Genomic DNA, 24,176 nt, shown 5'->3' on the forward strand with positions numbered 1-24,176 from the left:
CATTAAACGTGGTAATCCCTCCATCCCGATCATTTGCTACCTTTGAAATTGGCACAAAGACCATGGAAAGAGTAGGAGACTATTTGTGATAGAACAGGGAATCAATAAGAACTGAATATATAATACATTTAACATGCATGAAAGCAAAATTGTTGTCTAAAGGAAACTCATATAGCTAGCTGGTGGCTATTAATTTGAATGATCATGAAAACTAAACAGAAAGATCATCATAGGCTTATAAATCATCTATTTTCCTAGTTATCGCATACAGCTCGCTTTTATCCTCTTTCTAACAGGATATATGACAAGTTCCGTTATCGGGCCTGGGCCGCACCTGCATGGAGGAGAGAGAGTCCCGCTTATAAGTCCATGGAGGTTCCATCCCAAAACCAATTGGCTATGGGTGGAGTATCTCCTTGGTTTATATGATAGACAACTCTCTCCTCTTTTTCCAATGTGAATACTCACATGTGCCTTTATCATAGGTGAGTTGTATCTTGACACTCCCCCTCACATGTGAGGTCCCTGTTTTAGGCAGATTGGATTTTTTCAAGTCTTTTATCCAACTGCAATTTTCTGGCCCAGTTTTTTCTTTTTCTATTTTTCATGCCCAGGTCTTTGTTTTAGTTTTTTCTTTTATCCAACTGCAATTTTCTGGCCCAGTTTTTTCGTTTTCTATTTTTCATGCCCAGGTCTTTGTTTTAGTTTTTTCGACCATGCGCTCTGATAACATGATAAATTCCGTTATCGGGCCTGGGCCGCACCTGCATGGAGGAGAGAGAGTCCGGCTTATAAGTCTAAAAAGGTTCCATCCCAAAACCAATTGGCTATGGGTGAAGTATCTCCTTGGTTTATATGATAGACAACTCTCTCATCTTTTTCCAATATGGGATACTCACATGTGCCTTTATCATGGGTGAGCTGTATCTTGACAATATATTTTGTTTTGTTTCATAGTGTGATAGTTTTTGCATATGTATTTTCTTTTCTGATGAAATGCAAACATTATTTTTGAAAAAAAAAATTTGTACATGACAACATTATTTATACAAGCTTGACTAACAAAGCTAAGAGCCTAAGAGACCTAAACCTAGCCGCAACAAACAATCATTAATGGAGATTGTGTACAAGTGAATTACGAAAAGTTATATAGACATGAATTATTAAAATATACAAAAAGATATGAATAGATAACTCAGAAGATAATGAAGATATATTTTGAATAATTTGTGGGCACTATTATTGAGTGACAAGTGGACAATAAGTAATGAGGATGATCACATTACCCTCCATAAATATTTCTAATGAAGAAAGATAAACAAATAAATGAAACACACATAAACGAAATAATTATGTAAATAAATGACTACGACTGAAAGCATATTAATCCAATTTTAAGATAAAATGAACTTCGTTCATAAAAAAAGAGTTGAAAAATTGTTAGATAAGTTACCCTAGAATTTAAGAAAAAAGAGTAAAACATAACTCTCGGGAAAAGGATTGTGGTGGTGTGTTGGTGACTTGGACTATAACATGCTAAAGCTTGTATGATTTTAATTAGGATATTCGACCTGGACCATTCTAAATTCACCTAGTAAAACTCAAAATTTGGTTGAGTAAACCGAAAGGACGTGACTCCAGGTTAAACTTATATCAGAATTAGTTTTCTTTGTATCAATCAAAACAAAACCTAAATCAGCCAGCCACTACAAGAATAACACGGCATAGTGACGGAACAATAGGGACGGATGAAAATCCCGTCACAAAATACGGGTTTGCAACGGACTTTTGACGGATTTGTGACGGACTAGCCGTCACATAACGTCACAAGAATTTGGCGGGTTGACAAAAACAAGGGCGCCAAAGTCTGTGACGGGTGATCCGTCACAAAAAAGGAACTTGTGACGGATATTCCGTCACAAAAAAGGAACTTGTGACGGATATTCCGTCACAAAAATTCAAAAAAAGCGGGGTTGCAACGGATATTTGTGACGGCGAGTCCGTCACAAATTTTTTTTAACTGACACACGTCACTTCTTGCAGAGGGAATCTAAAAAGTACGTACGTGACGGAATAATTAAAACTTGTGACGGATATTCCGTCACAAAAATTCAAAAAATGCGGGTTTGCAACGGAATTTGTGACGGCTAGTCCGTCACAAGTTTTTTTTTTTCTGATAAAACAAAGTCGCGTCCCCCTTTACCTTTCTTATTTCCCCCAAATCAATTTCCCTAATTATTTACCCCAAAACATCGACCACCACCATTGTTCACCACATCAACCACCGTCACTTGTCAAGGTCCGCGCCGCCACCCTCTGCCGGCGCCGCCACCTATTCATTGCCACCGCAATCAACCACCACCATTTTCAGTTTTAGGTAATTAGGTAATCTTTTCTTACTAATTATCTTTTTAAATTACTAATTATTATTTAAATAATTAACCACATGACTCTAGGATAGTAGCCATTGTTGTTGTTGATGTAGTTATTGTTTATGTTGTTATAGTTGATGTTGTGTGTATTATTGTTGTTGATATTGTTAAAGTTAATATTTTAGTAGAATATTAGAAATTGGTTAAAAATGTAAGTTAGAAATTTTTATGTTTGTTAAAAATGTAAGTTAGAAATTAGAGCAAAATTAGAGAGAAATGACAAAAAGAAATAAAATGAAGGAATTACAAGAAGTGGAAGAATAAAGGCAGAAGAGGAAAAAGAATCTGGAATTTGGCAAAGACAAAACACGGTGACACAAACTAGAAGAGAGGAGGTAGGGGAAGGGGGTGTTGATGAATGAATGATTGATTGATACAATTAACAAATAAAAAGAAAATTACCTTCTATTATAGGTTACAAACAAGTAAAGGCTCATTTTAAGAAGAGTTGTTACAAAGGTGAGATCATTCTTGGATTAGTTAAAGCTGGGACTATTTTGGGAAGAGTAGACAAAGGTGGGATTATTCTTATCAATTATTCCAAGTTAATATATTAGTAAAATGTTGTAAATTGGTCAAAAATGTTGTAAATTGGTTAAAAATATAAGTTAGAAATTAGTAGTATAGTAGTAGAATATAAATTGTAAGTTAGAAATTTGTTTTAAATGTAAGTTAGATATGATTATAAACTAATGTCAAATGATGGAAATTGGTTTAAAATGTCATTTACAAATTGTTTGGAGGTGGTAGTCGTGCACGACGTGACCGGGAGGAGGAGAAGCAGGAGGTAGAGGAGCCGCAACCACAGCCACACCAGCAGCAGCAGCCAGAGGACATGCGAGTTGTTCTATCACAGGATCCTGCCATAGGATCCTGGTAAGTAATGCTTTCCCTTTTTATTTTTTATTGACTTTCTTGTATATTATTTAAATAATGACGCATTTCAAAATACTACCCATTATAGTCAATATTTTTCAAAATCCTATATATTATACTTTGAAAATATAAGTATAATATGTGATATTTTGAAAAATATCAACTATAATAGGTAATATTTTGCAATTTTTCCTTTAATAATTTTATTTTAAATCACCTGATCTAATATATGTCATTTATTTCAAGGTGGGAGGACAAGTTGATCCGCGATTATTTGACCAAGTCATTCACTCATACGTACGTGGAGTACGTCACCAATTGGACAGAGATGACTCATGAGCAGCGAGAGAGGATGTGGCAATATTTTGAGGTTAATTCTTTAATAATATTTTTATTCTTTAATAATATAATTAAATTTATTTATCTACTAATAACAATTCATTTTTTTTAATTTCAGGGTAGTGTTCGGGCCGACGAACGAGGATATCCCCTTAGGACTGAGTGGGAGAGCCGGATCAAGAGGCGTATTACCCAGTGTATCGGCCATGCCGTCACCGCAAAGAAAAAGCCGGAGTGGCTTACCGTCACAAATTGGGAGAAATTGAAGAAAAGGCCAATAGAGAATTCCGAATTTGCTAAAACTTCGTAAATAAATAAGGTAAATAGAAGGTCGGGATCGAAAGATGGGAAAGCATTAACAACTCACACTCTCGGAAGGAAGAATGCAGTTTTGGCTTTTAAGGAATTGGTAAGTACATTTGAGTTCCCAAATTTATAAAATTTCTTATTTCATTTAAGTATTATTTTTAGTATATTTCATAACTTAGTTTTCTCATAACAAAGAATTAACGATTATCGATCTATAATACGGAGTAATATTTTTTTCATATAATTTTTTCAGGGTGCTGAAGCCACACCGTACAAGCTCATGGAGAAGTCCAAGAAAGATAAGCATGACAACTGGATTAACCCTCGAGCAGAAGAGACCGATGTAAGTTTCTTTAATTAGAAAAAATCGATTTAATTAGCCTTCTTATGTTATTTTATAAATTAGTAAGGTATTATTTAATTTAAATTTTAACTAACACTTTTTTCCTACTTATTACTTTTTCAGGTTGGTTACCGTCGACTTATGAACCAGCCAATGCCCGAGGGACTGGAACCAGATCCGAACGAGTCCTACTATACTGCCAGTGGAGGCTATAATAGGAAGATGCGCGTGTGGGGTATGGGGTCAGTGGCACCAGAGTTGTACGATCCTCCAGCTAATAGGCTTGCCCGTCACTCGGTTTCTTCTTACTCACCTAGTTTGCTTTCCCGAGTCACAATGGAAAATTCACAATTGCGACAGCAAATCGGTAGGATGGAAGGAGAGATGATGACCCAAAAGCACAAAGGAGATAGCATGGAGGCGTTCTTGTTCGAGAAGTATGGATGGACTCCCCTCCCCCCTACGTGCTCGGGTGGTCCGCCTCCATTTCATAGAGACGATTTCACAGATGATGGTCATCCATTTGGTAGTCAGCACGTTACCCCGATTAGGTAAACTCTTAGTTTCTTAACTAAAAATCAAATCTTGAACCTTGGTAGATTTGATGAAGTTTATGTAAACCACTAACTTAATTATGTTAGATTTTATTTATAAAAGACAACCTTTAACTTTATGATTCGGTGTTGGTGTTAGTTAAAACGTATTGTTGATTGGTTCCGCTTTGCGGTCGACTTGACATAGATTCCCGCTTTGCGGTCGACGGGATTGTGTGGTATATTGCAGGTTTTACTGAAACAATGCTACGTGCATTGTGGCCAGCAGCAGGGTTTTTTTAAAAATGTTGTTTCAGTTTGTGACGGATTAGCCGTCACAAATCCGTCACAAAAATTCTGATTTGCGACGGAAAGTCCGTCACAAAAATTCTTTTTTGCAACGGAAAGTCCGTCACAAAAGTCCAATTTGCGACGGAAAGTCCGTCACAAAAATTCTTTTTTGCAACGGAAAGTCCGTCACAAAAGTCCAATTTGCGACGGAAAGTCCGTCACAAAAATTCTGTTTTGCAACGGATAGTCCGTCACAAGAAGAGTCATTTGTGACGGATTAGCCGTCACATACTAATATTTTGTGACGGAGTACACGTGTCACTGATGGTAAACTATGTGACGGATTATCGTGTCACAAACCGTCACTGAGATGGATTTGTGACGGATTATCCGTCACAAACCCGCTTTTTGTGACCATATATAGTGACGACGGTTTGTGACGGGTAATCCGTCACAAACCCGCTTTTTGTGACGGGAAATGCTATATAGTGACGGATTCGTTCGTCACTTTTCCGTGTTATCCTTGTAGTGAGCGACACAAAATTGATTCACACGGATGGATTCCCCGATAATGCATGTATAGGACTAACAATGGTCTAAAGTTGATCATAATTGTTAGTTAAGGGGTGTTTAAGGGGTCTTTGTAATTTGGTAACCCCTCTAAGTACGGTTACATAAATCATGTTGTGTGTATGTTGTGTGCGCGATGAACTGATATATAAAAAACCAAACAACACATGCAAAGATAATATACTACTCTAAGAAGTTAAGTCTACCATTAATATGGGACTTCATATATTTGACGTGGATCTTTTTAGGACCTTCGTAGATATCTTAAAGGTATAAAGACATCCACGTTTGATGACGGTTATCAAATAGAACAACCGATTTCGTATAAGTGGTATACCCTCATTTTGATACACAAAGATAATAGCTAGTGTGAATACTAGCAAAATGGTCGAAATCCGTGGTTTCTCTAAGTGAGTTATATATTTCTACTTTATGTTGTTTGATTTTATTACTCATTTAAGACGCGTCTTTTCAGAAGAATACTTACTTTTTTCGTTCGTATTAATCGAGAAATTTTATCATTTTGGTGGGGAATTTATTCCCAATATGGCCATTGACAACCAATCTACGCTTAAAACATATCCACACACGTAGCAATGCATGGTAGATTCAATCCCTTTTGGAACAAATAGTAAATCCACTCATATGGCATAAGATTCTGAAATGCCAAACACTTCATTCATTGATATAATGTGTTTTGCCCAAAATCCACTTGTGATGTCACTTTTATAAAAAAAGTTAATTCGGTTATTATTAATAAACGGGTTATCTTTTTACATAAAGGGAACGTCTCATAGTTGAGACGGTTGTACACAATAAAAACTGTGGTTTTAGTTATTCTACCCATTTATATAAATTTGTATATTAATTTGATAACAGAGTTAAGAATTTTGTCTCCTATATTTACATAAATCTGATATATTATTTTGTAGTTACTAATCGTTTTAGAAATCAATAATTTTACTAAGAAGGCGAAAAGAATTTCGGAGCTGAAGGGTTTCCTTTTTCCGAAACTATGATATTTGTTTATACAACGAAAGGTTTAAAGTAAGAATATGTGGTCAAATCTAATTTCGTTTCTATTCGATTTCGGTATGATTCATTTTAATTAGACACCTTAATCCGGTTGTCCTATTTCCAATCGGTGATTGGGTCGGGTCAGTAGTCGATCAAGCAACTTCCAGGTCATCGTTTAGGGGTTAATGATTTTCCTCAACGCTCATTATAATTTTTAATTCAAACATTTTAGCTTAAATTCGTGCAACTAAAATACAATTAATGAGAAAACTCATAACTAGGCGTCCTTGTGCAAGAATCAAAACTTCTGCCGTGCTTTTCAATTTGTTGAGTTAGACGTGTTCAAGTGTATTAGATGACTTACCTTGTTCCTACTAAATTAAGTCACTAGTGAGTAGTCCATATCTTACCACAAGCGTGTAACATTTAATGGTATGCCCAAAAATAAATTTTGCTTTAGCAAACTTTGTACAAGAAAGGAAATTAGCCTTGATCATGGCATGAACAACTACAACATAAGCCTTGGCGAATCTTGAAGGGATTTTCAACGTGGGCCGGACAAAAGTTTGCAAATTAAATTTAAGTATAAACTATTTCTTTATATTTCATATTCTCATAACAACGAAAAATAACGCTCAAAATCCATTATAATTTAAATGTAATATACTTTTCAATCATATTTGAAGTTAAAGCCGTTTAGGATAATATAAATGTTTTTTTTTTTAAATTTTGTAAGGTACATCGAGAATGTTATCAAAAAGTAAGGGTAAACAAACAAGCATAGTTTACAATTTTAAGGCGTACTCTTCTGATTTTTCTCATTTTACTTGTATAGTTGATGTCCTACTTATTTTACGGGCTTGTTGAAAATAAGATTAAATTTTAGTGTGAGACGGTCTTATAAGACGATTTTTCCAAAACACTATCTTATGATTATTCCACAAATAGGATCCTACATCCTGTTGTACAGTAACATTGTACAACAGGCCCATATACTATATATATCTATCTAAGCCCAATAAAAATAAAAATAAATCCTACGCATCTCCTTTTTCCCTAATTCTGATTTCTCTTCAGTCGACAAACCCTCTTCCTTCCCTTCTCTAAATTTCTCTTAAACGACAGTCGACAAATCTCTCTTCTCCATAATTTTGATTCTAAAATGGTGAAAGAGAAGCAATTTACATCATCATCGAGGAAAAACGCATCTAACAATATTTCGTGAACAAGAAGCAATTTATATCATCATCAGGAAGGAAAAATGCATCTAACAATACTTTGAGGTAAATTTCTACAGCAATCATACGAATTATTATTAAAAGAATATGAACAAAAAAATACGAGCACTTAAGAATACGAGCTATTAAGATAAGAATATGAGTTAATGTAAAAAGAATACGAGTTTAAAAGGATCACGAACTTAAAAAGACGAGCACATAAGCATATGAGCTATTAAGATAAGAATACGAGCTAAAGTAAAAAGAACACGAGCTTAAAAATACGAGTACATAAGAATACGAGCTGTTAAGATAAGAATACGAGCTAATGTAAAAAGAATACGAGCTTAAAATGATCATGAGCTTTAAAATACGAGCACTTAAGAATACGAGATATTCAGATAAGAATACGAGCTAATGTAAAAATAATACGAGCTACAACTATTTTCATGCATTCTAAATTTTGGATAAAAAAATTCTTTCAAGATGATGTTCAGTTCCGCATAATCAATTAATTATAATAATTTAAGGGAGAAGATGATTCATTAACTGGATGATGAAGGTAGATGAAGAGAAGTTAGAAAAATATGGAAACAGTGAATGAGGATTAGATTGAAAATTGAAGTACGTTACCCTTTTTTTTGCAAAAATATTTGAAAAAGACTAAAATAACCTTGGATGTACAATGCTCATTGTACATCCAGTTGTATAGTCTTGGAACTGTGATTATTCCTATCTATGAGGTTCTCCAATTCGTCAAATTTGACATTTATGATTTATCAAACAAAAAATATAAAACAAGAAGAGTAATGATTATTAATTACTCAACAGTAATAATACAACTATCTTTTTATTGTAGTCTACATCACTTAAACTTGGAAATTGGGATATAATGACGGGATATGTATATCACTTGCCTAATTAATGCATTCAACACAAATATAGAAGTTATTTATTACTCGTATTAGCATTTACCATGATCATTAAGTATTATCTTTAACATTGAGCTGCCTAGTACATGGATTAGGCCCTTTGGTCAGGGTGGGCTGGGCCCAGGCCCAACTGACCAAAGATTCGCCTCTGAACATAAGTATGAGTTTAGCTATCAACTAAAAGAGTTGAGTAATGAGTAAACTCATCCATTCAAAATGAAATAGCTATAACAGAGGCCATATCTCCTCGGAGACGAAGCTCTTTCCAGGTCCGCTTGGCCATGGCCTAGGCGAGAGTGAAAAACTAGTCAACATTATTTTTGAAGGATTCTATTTTTAAAATCATTATGTGATATTTGCTTGTTAATTAATGTCATATTAGATGTCAATGCATAATAAATATAATATCATATTTACAATTAGTCAACATTTATTTTAGGGTTGGTTCCCAATATGCATATAACTAGTTTTTGAACCCGTGCATTGCACGGGTGGTAATAAAAAGTATTCTTAAAAATAACAACTTAGGTATTTTTTAGATTTGTAAATAAATATATTTTAGAAAAAATTATTTTGTCTGACTATACACTTTTGATAAGTTTATGTTGCTTAATTTTATTGGAAGTACTCTACTTTTTTTTCGATTTTTTAACTTATGAGAGGTGAAATCGGAAAAGTGAACATTATTATAGATTTTCTAACATGTTTATTACGCAATATACATTTAATTTTACTCATTGTTGTACGCTTTTTATCATATTACCCCTCTTGTTTCATGTTTCCGTCTCAATTTTCTACCTTCTTTTTCATTTCCTCTCTCACCCACCTTCACCTGGACTTCTAGCAACAGTGTTCGCCATCACTGACGGACGACCTCGAGACCCACCATAGCACACCCTCCACCGTAGTGGGACCGCATCTAACACCTCAGACGGCGTTCATTTCAACCCCTATTCAGTAGCTCACCACAACTAATAACCACCACACTGGAATCCATATCCTACGTCGTCCTCCAACTACCCTACCCCTTCTTGCAATCTTGTTTCTACCATCCCTTACGTCCCCTAGCTACCTCTACCATAATCACCATTCTCGTAAACATGCTATTCCCTACCCTCTCGTTACCCACCCATCACGACCCCTCCCTTATCACGACCTCCCACCATCAACACCGCCTATTCATTCGCCTTTTAAGTCGTCAAATACAAATATTTTTATTTCTTTTCTTTTGTTTATTTAGCTATGTTAACACTTACCTCTCAAAATTGTTAAATCATTTTGTCATGTAACACAACTGCTAATTTGAGATAATTTAAAATGAGAGATTGAACAACAAAGTTAAAATAAATAAAGTATTTTTTTTCACAAAAACTCCGGAGAGACGGCCTCTCAATAACGTTATTGAGAGACCTCTCGCATGATGGGGTGAGGGACCCATTAGATTTATTTTTTTCCTATTATGTCTCCCACTAAATTAGTGAAAATTTAGTTATTAAAATTTTCACAATTGAACAAAGTTATTAAAATTTTTGTGAAAATTTTAAAAATGGGGTTGAATTTTATTTTTGGTGAAACTTAAGGGGCTTGATTACTCCAATTAAAACTTATGGGGCCTAATTCACAATTGAACAAAGTTAAGGGGCTTAATTACCACTTTCGCACTAAACGAATAGGCAAAGCTCCAAATTTTCCCGCCTAAACATATTTCCTAAAATAAAGTTTAGTTATTTTTAGCATATTCTATAAGTATGGTGCACTATAATACACATAATCTTTCAGATTTAATATTTATGTCATTTAGTATTTTACATTCTATACAAAATTATCTCCAATCTTTTTATGATATAAAAAGGGAGTTTTTTTTTGTTTAAAGAATTATACGAAAAAATTCATTGATTTTCTATGATAAAAAGTTGCGGCTAAAAATATATTATCAGTGAAATTTTATAAAATAACACCATTAATCTCTCGGTAATAGGAAAAAATTTCATTGAAATACTCATTTCATGATTAATACGATTTAGACTTTGATTTTCAAATCAAAATATAACGATAAGAAACCTAAAAAAAAAAAGATTAGCTAATTTATATTTCATAAGTATAATATACTAAAAAAAAGTAAAACTCTATATATACCGTGCATACATTGCACGGGAGCTAAACTAGTACTCACTCCATTCCCGTAACTTTCCTAACTTTCCTTCAATCGCCAATAAGGCAGTAAATGATTTAAGCCGTCTCGTAGTGTCCTCATAATAGCTAATATACGAATTGAAATGAGGTACATTTTGCGTTCCAAAAATCATACGGAGTATTAATTAATTACTTTATACGCATGAATGTCTTTCCGAGTACATATATATAACCTTTGAAGCAAAATTTTTTAAAGAGAAAATAGTATCTTTAATATTATATGAGTATGATATATTTAGGTTAACTTATGATTATATCATAATTATATCCCCCAATAATTTAGGCGAGAACATATGAGTCACATTATACAAACATAATACTCTATATATGTAGAAAAAAAATCAAATATAATATTCTTTATGTAAAAAAAAACAAATATAATAACTCTATTCAAATTTCATCCTAAATTAACAAATGTAACCTTAAATTTCTTATTGCAACTAAATTTTATTGTGTATTCAAAGTAGGCTATCAGTTAAGATTTTGTAACTTTAAATATCCTATTGCGGGAATAAATCTTATGTTTCCAAAACGTACCAGTACGCAATTGGATTTTGAAAATTTTATACAGTTTCATTTTTAGGAAGAAAAGTCAGTAGTTATGGCAATTCGTATAATGTCTTTGACAATTGACTTTATAGTAATAAATGATTATGATCCGTTTAGCTGATTTATCGAAATATTATATATAAAGCAAAAATAATCTACCGAAAATATCTCCTAAAAAATTGTGAAATATCTGCTAAAAAAGTATGCCGAAAATATGTTAAAAAATGATACTGGAAATATCTCTTAAATTTTTTTTAAGTTGATTTGTTAAAATATTATACCGAAAATAACTCCTAAAATTACGCACAAATAAACTTTAAAATTAGCAACTTCCTTATTTTTTTTTCCATGTTTACGTGATTGCTCAGCTTATTTTTTTTAAATAGAGAATGACACATGGCGTTTGAAGGAGTTGTGACATGTGGCGATCAACGGGGGTGGCGATTATTGCTTTAATATAATATATGATGATTTTGTTGGAATTAGCTACTTTGACTTGCTATTAGTGATATATGCTCTTTTTTTTTTTTTTTTTGACAAGATAAAACGCCAAACTCATCGACTAGCCGAGTATGCTAGTTTATGAGCGGCAACATTACAAGTTCTACTAATAAAAGAAAAGGAAATACAATGAAACTCTTTAGCCAAATCCATGATATCAGGAACAATTGTAGTTGTGAAATGGTTGTTGGACACTCCTTCAACAATTTGAGCAAGTAAACGAAGACAATCAGAGGCAATAGAGATGTGCAAGTGTTTCATCCTGCGTGCCCACAGAAGTGCCTCCAAAATACCCCTTCCCTCCGCTTGTTCCGGGCTTTGTGCGAAGGAAGACATAGAGCAGGATGTGGCAGTACCGTCTGGTCCATAACAAACCCATCCAACACCAATTTTCCGAGAAGGTGTCCATGATGCATCCACACAGATAGAATACTTAATACACTTATAGCGTAAATCAAAAAGATTAATCTCCTCCCCAGCCCGTAATCTTTGAACCACATCAGTGTCATCATCAAAGGTGATAGTTTTTGCAAACCCTGGTGGCCCAGTTGGAGTTAGATTATCAATCACTGATCTTGCTAAATTGAAATGACCCTCATACAGTCGACACCCCGCCATAGCATTACAACCATCCCCAAAAGCATTACAGTTACGGACCTTCCATATCGTCCAAAGCGTACATAAGAAAGAAAGAAGACCTACATTATTGTCCTTAGACTTCTTAAGTAGATTAATCCAATTTATGATCCATCTTTTGATATCCAACTGTAAGCCATTGTCTATCTTAATGCCCAAATAACTTCCCATCCACAGTCTTTTTGCTACCTCACAATCTCGAAACAAATGAGCAGTAGTTTCAATTGTTGAACACGAATCCAACATAGGGCATTCCAAAACAAACCTATCAAGTTGTCGCCTTTGGGACTCAGAACCCACCGGCAATGAGTCGGTTAAAATCTTCCAGAGAAGAACAGACCAAACTCTTGGTCCCGGTAAATGCCACAAAGTCTTCTTTACAAACATCTTATAATCATCCCCAAGTCTACTTAAATCCTTCCTTGTTGCATTTTCATTCCAATGAACACTACAACAATTCACCACTTACGCCACGGTTTAATTCGTGGCGCAAGTGCCAAATTTCCGTGGCTAAAGGAATTGGCCACGGAAAATCTTCCGTGGCGCAAGTGGTCGTGGCTACTAAATAGCCACGGGAAAAACATGGATGTGGCAAATACCTGGTTCTTTTGCCACAGATTTTTACGTGGCTAAAATTCGTGGCCAAAAATTACTCCCGTGGCTAAAATTTTAATAGCCACAAGATTCTATCGTGGCAATGAGATAATTCCCGTGGCTAAAATTCGTGGCCAAAATTTACTTCCGTGGCTAAAATTTTAATAACCACAAGATTCTATCGTGGCAATGTGACAATTCCCGTGGCTAAATGTTTTAAATAAAGTATTGTCTTCCGTGGCAAGACATTGATTTCCCGTGGCTAACAACTTTTTAAATACAAGAAAATCGCTGGCAGATAGTACATTTTCCCGTGGCTAGCCGTTTACTATCCACGGGAAATTGTCGACACAAATTTCTTGCATGTGGCTTCAAATGATCTTAACGATCATATTTATCAACACAATAACACGTGTGATGACGACAAAGTGAGAAATAATAGGTTGATATTATTAAAGTATTTAGTCAAACATACAATGTCTTTAATCAAAGAAAAAATTACACCCAAATTCATAAAAATAAAAAATAAATTTAAATTATTTAATATAAATATCTGCTTCATATGGGTACTCTCCAGCAACTGTCTAAGACTCAAATTACAAAGTATTAACCTGCAAAAATAATAACAAAATTGTTATTAATCTTAAAGAAAATTATGAACATTTATCTACATTGCTCCTTATATATTTCTCCATAACAATATAGACAAACCTATGACATTCTTTTAATGAGATACTAACCTTTGGGGAGTGAGGAGTACCTCCTCACCTACTAGGATTTTGCTTATCAGAGTTCCAAGTATTTCGAGTCTTTTTTTCATCATCATCGTCACACAAAATGATACTTCATTCACAAAAGTTTTCATGTTTAACATTAGAGCTTGAATAATTTTAAGTAAGCGACCAAAATTCACAATAAGTATGAAGTATTCTGTCTTGTTCAAAAATGATTTTAGTTCAACTACTGGTCAAATTAGCTTATATGCATAGCATGAAAAGGATATCAAAACAACCACACATGAATGTTTTTTTGTAGATGATATATCACATCCGTGTTAAAATCCGACCATTCTAAGCTCCTGATGGGTCAAATAAGCAGCATGAAGCCAAGAACACTTGGATGGTTTAGAAAATCAATTTGTATAGCACTATAGAAGTAAAGAGAGTATTTTTATTTCAAAAGGAATTCGTATAAGCTGCATAACCATAACCATAACAATAATCATAATCGCTAAATCGTAAATTAAGGCCGTAATTAACTCGGTTTCTTCTTTAGTCATTATATATCAGAGAGACTGGCCTTGACAAAAGTAAAAACAGCCTAATTAAAGATCATAGTTGATGATGATGGCAAGTTTATATAGTGTACTGGCTTTGACTAAGAGAAAATCACAAGGTAATAAATCATTGTATGCAGCAATACATTTAAGACAAGACAAATCAAAAACAGCCTTTGACGAATCTAGATATCAAACAAAGTGAAGTGTGCCTTATTTGATTTCACCATAAACCTGAACTAAGTCACACTTTAATGACAATAATATAATAGGATGGAGCTTTAGAAAATAAATAAAGTTGGACAAGCAGATTTTGCACAAGTATTGCCAATACTCAATGTGAAGTCGCGGTTTACAGTATAGCATTCATTAAAGCAATCCATATCAAAATAGGGGAACATATCTTAGATAATCCGACGTTTTCGAACTTACAATATTCCAAGTCCTCTTGTTTCTTTATCCAGAAAGAGGTGCCCATGGAAAAAATCATATCAGCTCAACGACACATTCAGTCGAATAGCTAGTTGTCAGGAAACATTCATTCGTACAAGAATCTCATGTAAGCATTCAACTCCTGAAAAATTTGATAGCCAACACACATCATCCGTTCAATTTTGCACGCAAACTAAATTAGAAAACTTATAAAAAAACAAAGAAATTTAGTGAAAACCTCATGTATGAAGTGTTTGCCATAAGGAGTTCTAGTAAGCTCACACTTCCATTCCTTCGATCCTTTAATATCAGGCACATACAACATAGAAACATAAGATTTCTCACTCAGCTAATCCCGTAATCTCCGTTTAAATTCTGATGGTGCTAAAATACTTAACTGCATTGCTTCACAATTAAAATATTACTCACATGTATTAGCATACGAACTTCCAAGTTTTAGCAATTAATTAATCAAAGCATAATCGAAGTTTCAGCGAACTACATGAACTTCCAAGTTGCATTTTGCTGCTAATTTTTACCCTTAAGATGGAGGTATCCGTCTCACTAATAAAAAAGGGTGAAGTATCATCTCACATGGGCATAGTTGACCTGTCTTTAGCTTAAGCCGGATATACCCGTCTTAAATGATAATAGTCAACAAACATAGCAGTAGGATAATCAACAAACAAACATTATAATCAACAAACTAAAATGATCATCACAAGCAAACATCAGTAATCGTGGGAGGGCTCTTGTTAATAATTAGCCTTTTAGTACAATGATAATCACACCCATCACACGAAATTTCTTAGTACGTAGTACGAAGATTGAAAAAATCGTGCAAAATAATTAGCAAGAACTAGATTAATTCATATTTATAACAGTAATCCGATTAACAAACAGTAATCAGATTAGCATTCCGATTCATAGCAATCCGATTAAATAGACAAAAACTAATTTCAAATTGAAAATTAGGGCTCCTGTAATTACCTTTGGAATTAAGATGTGCACGATGGTGGTTCGCGTGCAATCCAGATGATTGATGCAATCGACAGGTTGTACTAGTCACTGGTGGTTCCTTGGTGGTTCAAGCTAGTAAGGGATCGAGCGGCTGGATGGTTTTGTGGGACTTCGGTTGGTTTGGGGGATGTGTTCGGTCTTTTAGTTTCATTAGTTTATTGTAAGTGGTAACTATGCAAATGTTTGTGTTTTTTTTTTTTTTGAAATTGTCATCTCATTAATAATCAACTAAGCGTAGGTTACAATGAAGATAACAAATAGACAAAGAAAAATCAAGATTGCTAACGTAAAAAATACATTCAAAATAACTATCTAAATATCGGTAATGTGCCGCGCTCCAAAATCATAAATTTCTTGAATCTATGAATAATCGATGTCTTTGCATCCTTCTTGATGGAGGGAAACAGTGTAGCCGTCTTGATGTATTCATCCACGAAACAAATCTGACTATCTCCCCGTCGATTAAAACTTATTATATTGATAACAATCCCACGAAAAAATGGAAAAACCCCGAAAGAAGGGACGGAACAACAGATCTCACCAAAAGGGAGACTATTATTGAAAATAAGATAGATCTGCATAATATTAGTTGTTTAAGAAAGCTTTTGTGGAGCTTACCATCGATGGATGATCGATGGAAGCCCCCGAATAATAATGGAGGCTAGGTTTTTAGAGAGGGTTTTTTTTAGAGAGAGAGGGAGATCCGTAGTTCAAATGTTTGTGTTTTTTTGGTTTTGTGGGTTTGGACTCTTTGGAGCATGGGTATTAGTGCATTACCGTATTAACCTTGTTTTAGTATTTTTTTAATTAATATTATTATTAAAATATATCGGTAGTTGAATCTCATATCTTTGCGCTCGGTAGGGTTGTTTTGGTCAGCTTTAATGTCCTTCAATTTACTTTACTTTGGTCTTCGATTCGGTCTTGGACCAAACAGAATGGACCGCAAAACGGACCATAAACAAAACTTATATGACAAAAGAATCTTTAAATTTGTAACATTATTGCCTTTTTCCTACTTTGTTTACACTTATTATAAGACATGTAATAATGTACTCAAATCTAGTAAGAAAATAATGTTGTTTAAAGTTTTTATGTTCTAATAATATAAACTGCACCTGGACTTGACAAACTGGTCAATCGGGTCGGGTCAATTCGAGTTAGGGTTGTTCCGATTTGTAAGAATTCAGGTCGGGTCAGGTAATTTCGGGTTTAGATCATTTCCAGGTTAGTTGTTTTTAAGTTATTTAGGAATAACAATCAATTTTGTTATACTGGTGCTAGTCGGGTTATTCGGGCCGAGTCCCTTTTGCCAGATCTAACTACATGATGTCTATGGCAACCACATTCGGTCCATTTGACTCGGTCCGTTCCACGCGTTTTTTGGTCTAGACCGAACTGGACTAATATTAATATTGTCCGGTTCTCGGCTTGCCATTCAACCCTTACTTGGTCTTCGATCTAAAGAGTTTGGTCATGTTCGGTTCGGTCCCGCACCAACGAACACCGTTATCGCTTAAGGTTCAAATTTATAATAAAAGAGTACTTTGAATGCTAATAACTTCACGCCCTCATGTCCGAATTGAGTGAACACTACTACAATTTTACTCAAAGAGGACGCCACTTAGAGTACGGTTGGATACGGAACCGTCTTATATCAGTCAAAAATTTTGGCGCCATTAGTTAATACATACTTAGGACGGTTAATAGAGACAACCGTCCTCGTTGTAAAAGTAACAAGGACGGTTAGTCAATAGAACCGTCTTCTAAATAAAATACAAGACGGTTATATTACTCGACCGTCTTCTTGTAATTTAATAACAAGACGGTTAGATTACTCCACCGTCTTCTTTTATTTTAATATACTGCTGATCGAAAATCCTAATCCTATAACCCCTGCTTATTCAAACAATACACAACCCTTGTTTATACCCTAAAGAACATAAACCACCTTATCGGCTGTCGTTCAACTCTGACGCAACCACCAGCACCTCGCAAACCACCGCCTCAACATTCTTCTTCATCATCGCCCTAAAGCAACAGCGTAGCACGATCACCGTCAGTCGTTCATCGCCTTATCGAGGTGTGTGTCAATCGTCATATTCTTCATTATGTATCTGATATATCGTTTAGTTAGTACAAATTAATTTCGTGGCTATCATAATTGAACAATAAAATCAATTCTATATATCATATTCTGCATTTAATTTCTGACAATTCGTTAATTGCTTGTGCTATTGCTCCAATTTTTCGTTAATTTGCTTGTGCTTATCCCCAATTCCCTTACTCTGCTTGTGCTTATATGCTTAATTGTTGATTTTGCTGTATTTATCAATCTTTCTTACTGCAATCTCTTTCGTATAAGACAATTTTATAGTTAGATTATCATGAGACCGACCTTTATAATGAGAAATTGATTATCATTTGCCATAAAATTGGTGAATTATGGTAAACGATACACAGGCAACAATAGTTTTAGATTCTTCAATTCTAAAGAAGAGGTTAAAAAATGGCATCTTTACTCAGATTCAGAATACGGAGGTATGTCTATTTTCAGGTAACTGTTACTTTGTGTACACCATCTCTGATGTATGTCCGAATTTTCATATTGCATTAAGGTCTCAGGCTCTACCCATTCAATACGGAGTCATCTATTGTATGTTTTACAATCATATCCATATTCTAATATAGCAATTTTCAATCTTAAAGAAACTGTGGTGATGCAAGCAGTTTGTGTCATTTTCTGTTGCAAATTGACTATGACCATGTGGTATATGCGTCATTGTGATGGCCTCTTTTTGTGTTCTCAGCTGATGATACATATATTCTTTGTAGTCCTCTCTAATAATGACAGTTGCTCAAAAAAAGGAATCGAACGATTACCCTTTTTTTGTAAAATCAAAAGACTCGAACAACAGCTTTACATAGCTAATTAGCTACCAATACTCCCTGACCAGCTTCGTTGGCACACTAATAGAGAGGTGTAGTTTTTGTAGTGGAGATCTTAATTCTTCAACTATTAGTTTACCATATGTCGTCACAAAGGCGCCTGTTCGACTACGATCTTCGTGTGAGTGAGTATGCCTCATTAGAACCGCAATCCTTGAATGTAATCCACAATCGCATTAAAATCAACAGTCCTGCAGAGAATGCTATGATAATTTACAGCAATTCTGATCTATGTTACTCCGTTTCTTTCTTCATATTTTCTGTGACAGCAACTGATCACAAATGAACAGACACATGAAACTTTTCCGTGACAGCAACTGATTACAAATGCAGAAATTAAAAACTCAATGTTCATCTGATATGGCCATTAGCTTGTTGTAGTTTGATCAACCGCAGAGAAAATAAGTGTTGGGACAGCGCATGGAGATTTTATTAAATTGAATGTTGGCGGTAGCGGAGCCCGAATTTGAACTTAGGGGCCCCGAATGAGATACTATTCTTCAACTATTAGTTTACCATACGTCGTTGGCCTAAGCCCGCATCCACATCGACCTGTTTTTGGATTCTTCAATAATCTCCATACTGGAATCCCATTTGTTTAGTTGACTTCATCTTATTAAATTTAGATTTTTTTTTTTGGGATGTGGGCAGTAGATGAATAAGGAGGAACGCTCTAGTGATGGAGGAACTAAGAGGTGGGTAGAAGGTTAGAAATCCTGATCATGTTAATTCGGAGAGTTAAGGGCAAGAGAAGGACCTAAACTATCACTTATTTTTCAGTTAAGGACATGAACTACTAAACTTTACAGGAACTCAGTCTCAATTCCGTTAGTTTTGCCGTGAACTTTTAGTTTCTTGGAATTTATGATATTATAAAATTGATTTGCTTATGTTATTATGAAATTTAAGTGCGCAGCTTTCCCCTCTCTATTCTCTGGCACTAATATGTTATCTTCAAATTTATCTCATCCATCCTCTATCTTAGCACATAGCAAAACACCTCATTAGTTCCAGGAAAATAAAGTCTCTATTCTTGTTGAACTTTGCATCTTTAACTAACTTGTTAGAGAAAAAAAATTACTTTTAAAATTGTAGACACTTTGTTATTCTTGAATTTAGCTCAGGTTCATCTTCCATCAAATCATTTTTGACACTCTTTTATTAGCATTGTGTCAGATCATCGTATTTAAATGAAAAAAAAAAGTGAAAAACACAATTTATGTGATTCTCTGAAGTACATAATTTATCAATTTGGTATTCAGTTAGTCTTCTAACTTTTCACATCTGACTTATCTATGTAACTATATAGATAAATATGGCTCGTACTTGGATGTCTGATGCAAAAAAAGGTGACCCAGAATATGATGCCGGGTTAGCTGAATTTTATGCCTTTGTTAGAGAGAATGTGACAAACACATCTAGTATGGCGTGCCCTTGTGATATGTGTCTTAATATGACGCATATGAGCTTTTCAGATGTACAAATTCATTTACAGAAGAGAAAATTTAATCCAAAATATAGATGCTGGACTTTTCACGGAGAATCTAGAACAATAAAAAGAGGAATGAGAGAAGATATAAATATCCAATTTAGTGAGATGGAAAAAGAAACATGTTTTAATCTAATTGAAAAGGATTCTGATGCGCCAGAAGAAGATTCGGGTTTGGGAATGGATATGAATTCTGATTCGGTTGATGAGTCTGATGATAACTCTGAAAATATATGGGGAGATTTTTGTGGAGAGAATGAGGAAGAAGAGAACTCGTCTATAAATATTGATGAAGATATTATAGATGATGATGATGTAGACGTTGATGAAAATAATTTGGATGACATAAGTGTTGTATTAGAGAAGTTAAAAGATTCTGAGATGCCATTGTATAAGAGCTGCAAGAAATACACTAAATTGGCATCAATTGTTAAGTTATATAATTTGAAAGCTAAAAATGGGTGGAGCGACAAGAGTTTTAATGACCTCCTAGAATTGTTGAAAGACATGCTTCCGGTAGATAATGTTCTTCCTAATCGCACCTATGAGGCAAAGAAGATACTTCGAGGAATTGGTATGAAATATGAAAAGATTCATGCATGTCCTAATGATTGTATATTGTATCGCAAAGAATATGAGACATGCACTCACTGTCCGGTTTGTAAAGAGTGGCGGTATAAAAAGAAGGAGGGGATCCCAGCAAAAGTTTTGTGGTATTTTCCAATCATTCCAAGGTTGATACGCCTTTTTGCGAATAAGGAAGATGCGAAGCTATTGACATGGCATAGAACTGCCAAAGCTAATGATGGGAAGTTGAGACACCCAGCTGATGGGTTAGAGTGGAAGTTCATTGATTCTAAGTACCCGGAGTTTGGCAAAGAATCCAGAAATCTTCGTCTTGCATTATCAACCGACGGGATGAATCCTTATGGAAGTTTGAGTAGTCAACATAGTACTTGGCCAGTGCTTTTAGCTATTTACAACTTACCTCCATATTTATGCATGAAACGCAAATATTTGATGTTGTCTTTGTTGATTTCTGGGCCTAAAGAACCTGGTAATGATATAGATGTCTATTTGGCTCCTCTTCTCGAGGATTTGAGAATATTATGGGATAAAGGGATAGAAGTTTTTGATGCCTACCAGAATAGCGTATTTAATTTAAAAGCAATGTTATTGTGCACTATCTTTGACTTTCCTGCATATGGCAATCTGTGTGGGCATACTGTACATGGAAAAGAGGCGTGCCCTTTGTGTGGAGAAGATGTATATTCTTGTTATTTGACATTTTCTCGAAAGCAAGCTTACTTAGGATCTCGTAGGTTTTTAGATGAGGACCATTCATATCGTAGGCTACAAAAAGCGTTTAATGGAAAAGCCGAGCATCGTCCACCTCCTAAGATATTAACTGGTCATGAAGTATATGAAAAGGTAAAAAGTATTCAGATTATATATGGGAAGAAAGGTTCCAAATTGGCATCTCGTGGTTATAAGAAGATGAGTCCTCTTTTTGAGCAACTTCCTTATTGGCGTGATCTCTCTATAAGACACTGCTTAGATGTTATGCATATTGAGAAGAATGTATGTGATAATATCATCAACACTCTTCTCAATGTTCCAAATAAGTCAAAAGACAATAAGGCGGCTAGGAAAGATATGATGGAAATGAAAATTAGGCCTGAGCTAGCGCCGCAAGAGAAAGGAACGCGTGCTTATTTGCCTCCGGCTGCTCATACCCTTTCAAAAAAGGAGAAGATGGAGTTTTGTCAGTGCTTGCATGGTGTTAAAGTGCCAGAGGGATATTCTTCGAATATAAGTAACCTCGTATCAATGCGAGATCTCAAGCTTACTGGTTTAAAGTCTCATGACTCTCATGCATTGATGCAACAATTACTACCTGTAGCTATTCGTTCTATTTTACCTAAAAAGGTTCGATTCGCTATAAGTAAGTTCTGTTTTTTTTTCAATGCCATATGCAATAAAGTAATTGCTCCCTCAGAGTTGGACTCCTTGCAAAAACTAATTGTTTCAACTCTTTGTGAGTTTGAAATGTATTTTCCTCCTTCCTTTTTCACGATCATGGTTCATCTAACTATACACTTGGTTAGAGAGATTAGATATCTTGGCCCAGTTTATTTGAGGTATCAATATCCGTTTGAAAGATTGATGAAAGTGTACAAGTCCTATACTTCTAATAGATACCGGCCCGAAGGGTGTATTGCTGAGCGTGCAATTATTGACGAAGCACTTTCTTTTTGTTATACTCACTTATCTGATGCTGAATTACTTGGGGTTCCTAAGAGTCGGCATAGTGAGTGGATGATGGGGAAAGGGCTGAGAGGTCATGTTTGTCAAGATATGACAACAGAGAAGTGGCATATTGCACATACATACGTCCTTCACAATGAGGATGAGGTACAACCATACATCGAAGAACACATGGTGTTCTTAAGGAATTATCACCGAAATAAAACCGAGAAGTGGATTGCTAATGAGCACAATAAAACTTTTAGAGTTTGGTTTAAGAGTCGAGTCATTCAAGACTTGCAAGAATACCCAGACGCTATCTCTTCCCATTAAAAAGACTTTGTTATGGACCGAGATATTTCCGCCTCTTCTTATCTTGGTTATGCCATTAATGGTTGTACGTTTTACACTCGTAAGCAAGATGACATGAGCACAATGCAAAATAGTGGCGTTTGTGTAGAAGCAGAAGCAATGTACTTTGCTAGTTCGAAAGATAAAAATCCAATTTTGAGTAAAATGCATTACTATGGAGTTATTGAGGAGATTTGGGAGCTGAATTATTGGGAATTCAAAATTCCTATTTTTGGTTGCAAGTGGATTGAAAGTAATAATGGTGTTCGCAAGGATGAATTAGGATTCACGTTGGTGAATCTTGGTAAAGTCGGTCATAAGGAAGACCCTTTCATATTAGCCACTCAAGCAAAACAAGTGTTCTATGTAACAGATCCGGTGGACAAAAATTGGTCCGTTGTTTTATCTGTACGCGGTAGGTGATGCGGTCGTTTCTACACCAAAAATAAAATACCTAGATACTACTAACAGAAGTCAGCGGTAAGTAGGGTCGATCTCCACAGGGAGGCTATGTTGCTATCTATCTGTCTAATTCGGTCTGTCAGGGTGTCACAGAAATGGGGGTTGAATTGATTTAACTAAACTAGAGATTAAAGCGAGGGAAATGAATAAGAGAAATTAACAGCAAGAGAGAAGGGAGTATGTTAGGAGTCGGTCCACCGTGGCAGCTATCAGATCTTATACTATCGGGAATATTAAGGCGATTAGACTATTGATAAGAAGAGCTATGGTCGTCACCTTTCGGTCCTTAAACCGCCCTAGAGTGTAAACAGCTTAACTTTCGCCCTCACTGCAATACCCTATTGTAATTAAGCAAGCCTTCCCTTCCAATCTTTCGATCTAGGTCGGGGTTAACTAGAATTATTGGTCTCCTGCATGCATACATTCGACTGGATAACAATTAAATTGCCTAATACAATTCCTATCGCAAGGCTAATCTATTTAATACAGTTAAAGCATCGCTACCACGGCTTCCCTAATCCTAACATACTAGGGGGAATTTAACTAGACATGGAATCAATAAGAACAATAAATAAAGAGGGAGAGGGAATAATAACCATTAAATAAAAAGAGAGAAAG

The 24,176-nt window shown here is 35.0% G+C and overlaps 1 protein-coding gene across 1 annotated transcript; it reads left to right on the forward strand.

The window, feature by feature from the left end:
• Positions 1 to 20,324: 20,324 nt before the first annotated feature.
• LOC141654879 (uncharacterized) lies at positions 20,325 to 23,078 on the forward strand. Its single transcript, XM_074461991.1, has one exon. The coding sequence runs from the start codon at positions 20,325 to 20,327 to the stop codon at positions 23,076 to 23,078; it is 2,754 nt and encodes a 917-aa protein (XP_074318092.1).
• The last annotated feature ends 1,098 nt before the right edge of the window (positions 23,079 to 24,176 follow it).

Source organism: Silene latifolia, chromosome 5, assembly GCF_048544455.1.
Source record: "Silene latifolia isolate original U9 population chromosome 5, ASM4854445v1, whole genome shotgun sequence".
NCBI classification, from domain to species: domain Eukaryota; kingdom Viridiplantae; phylum Streptophyta; class Magnoliopsida; order Caryophyllales; family Caryophyllaceae; genus Silene; species Silene latifolia.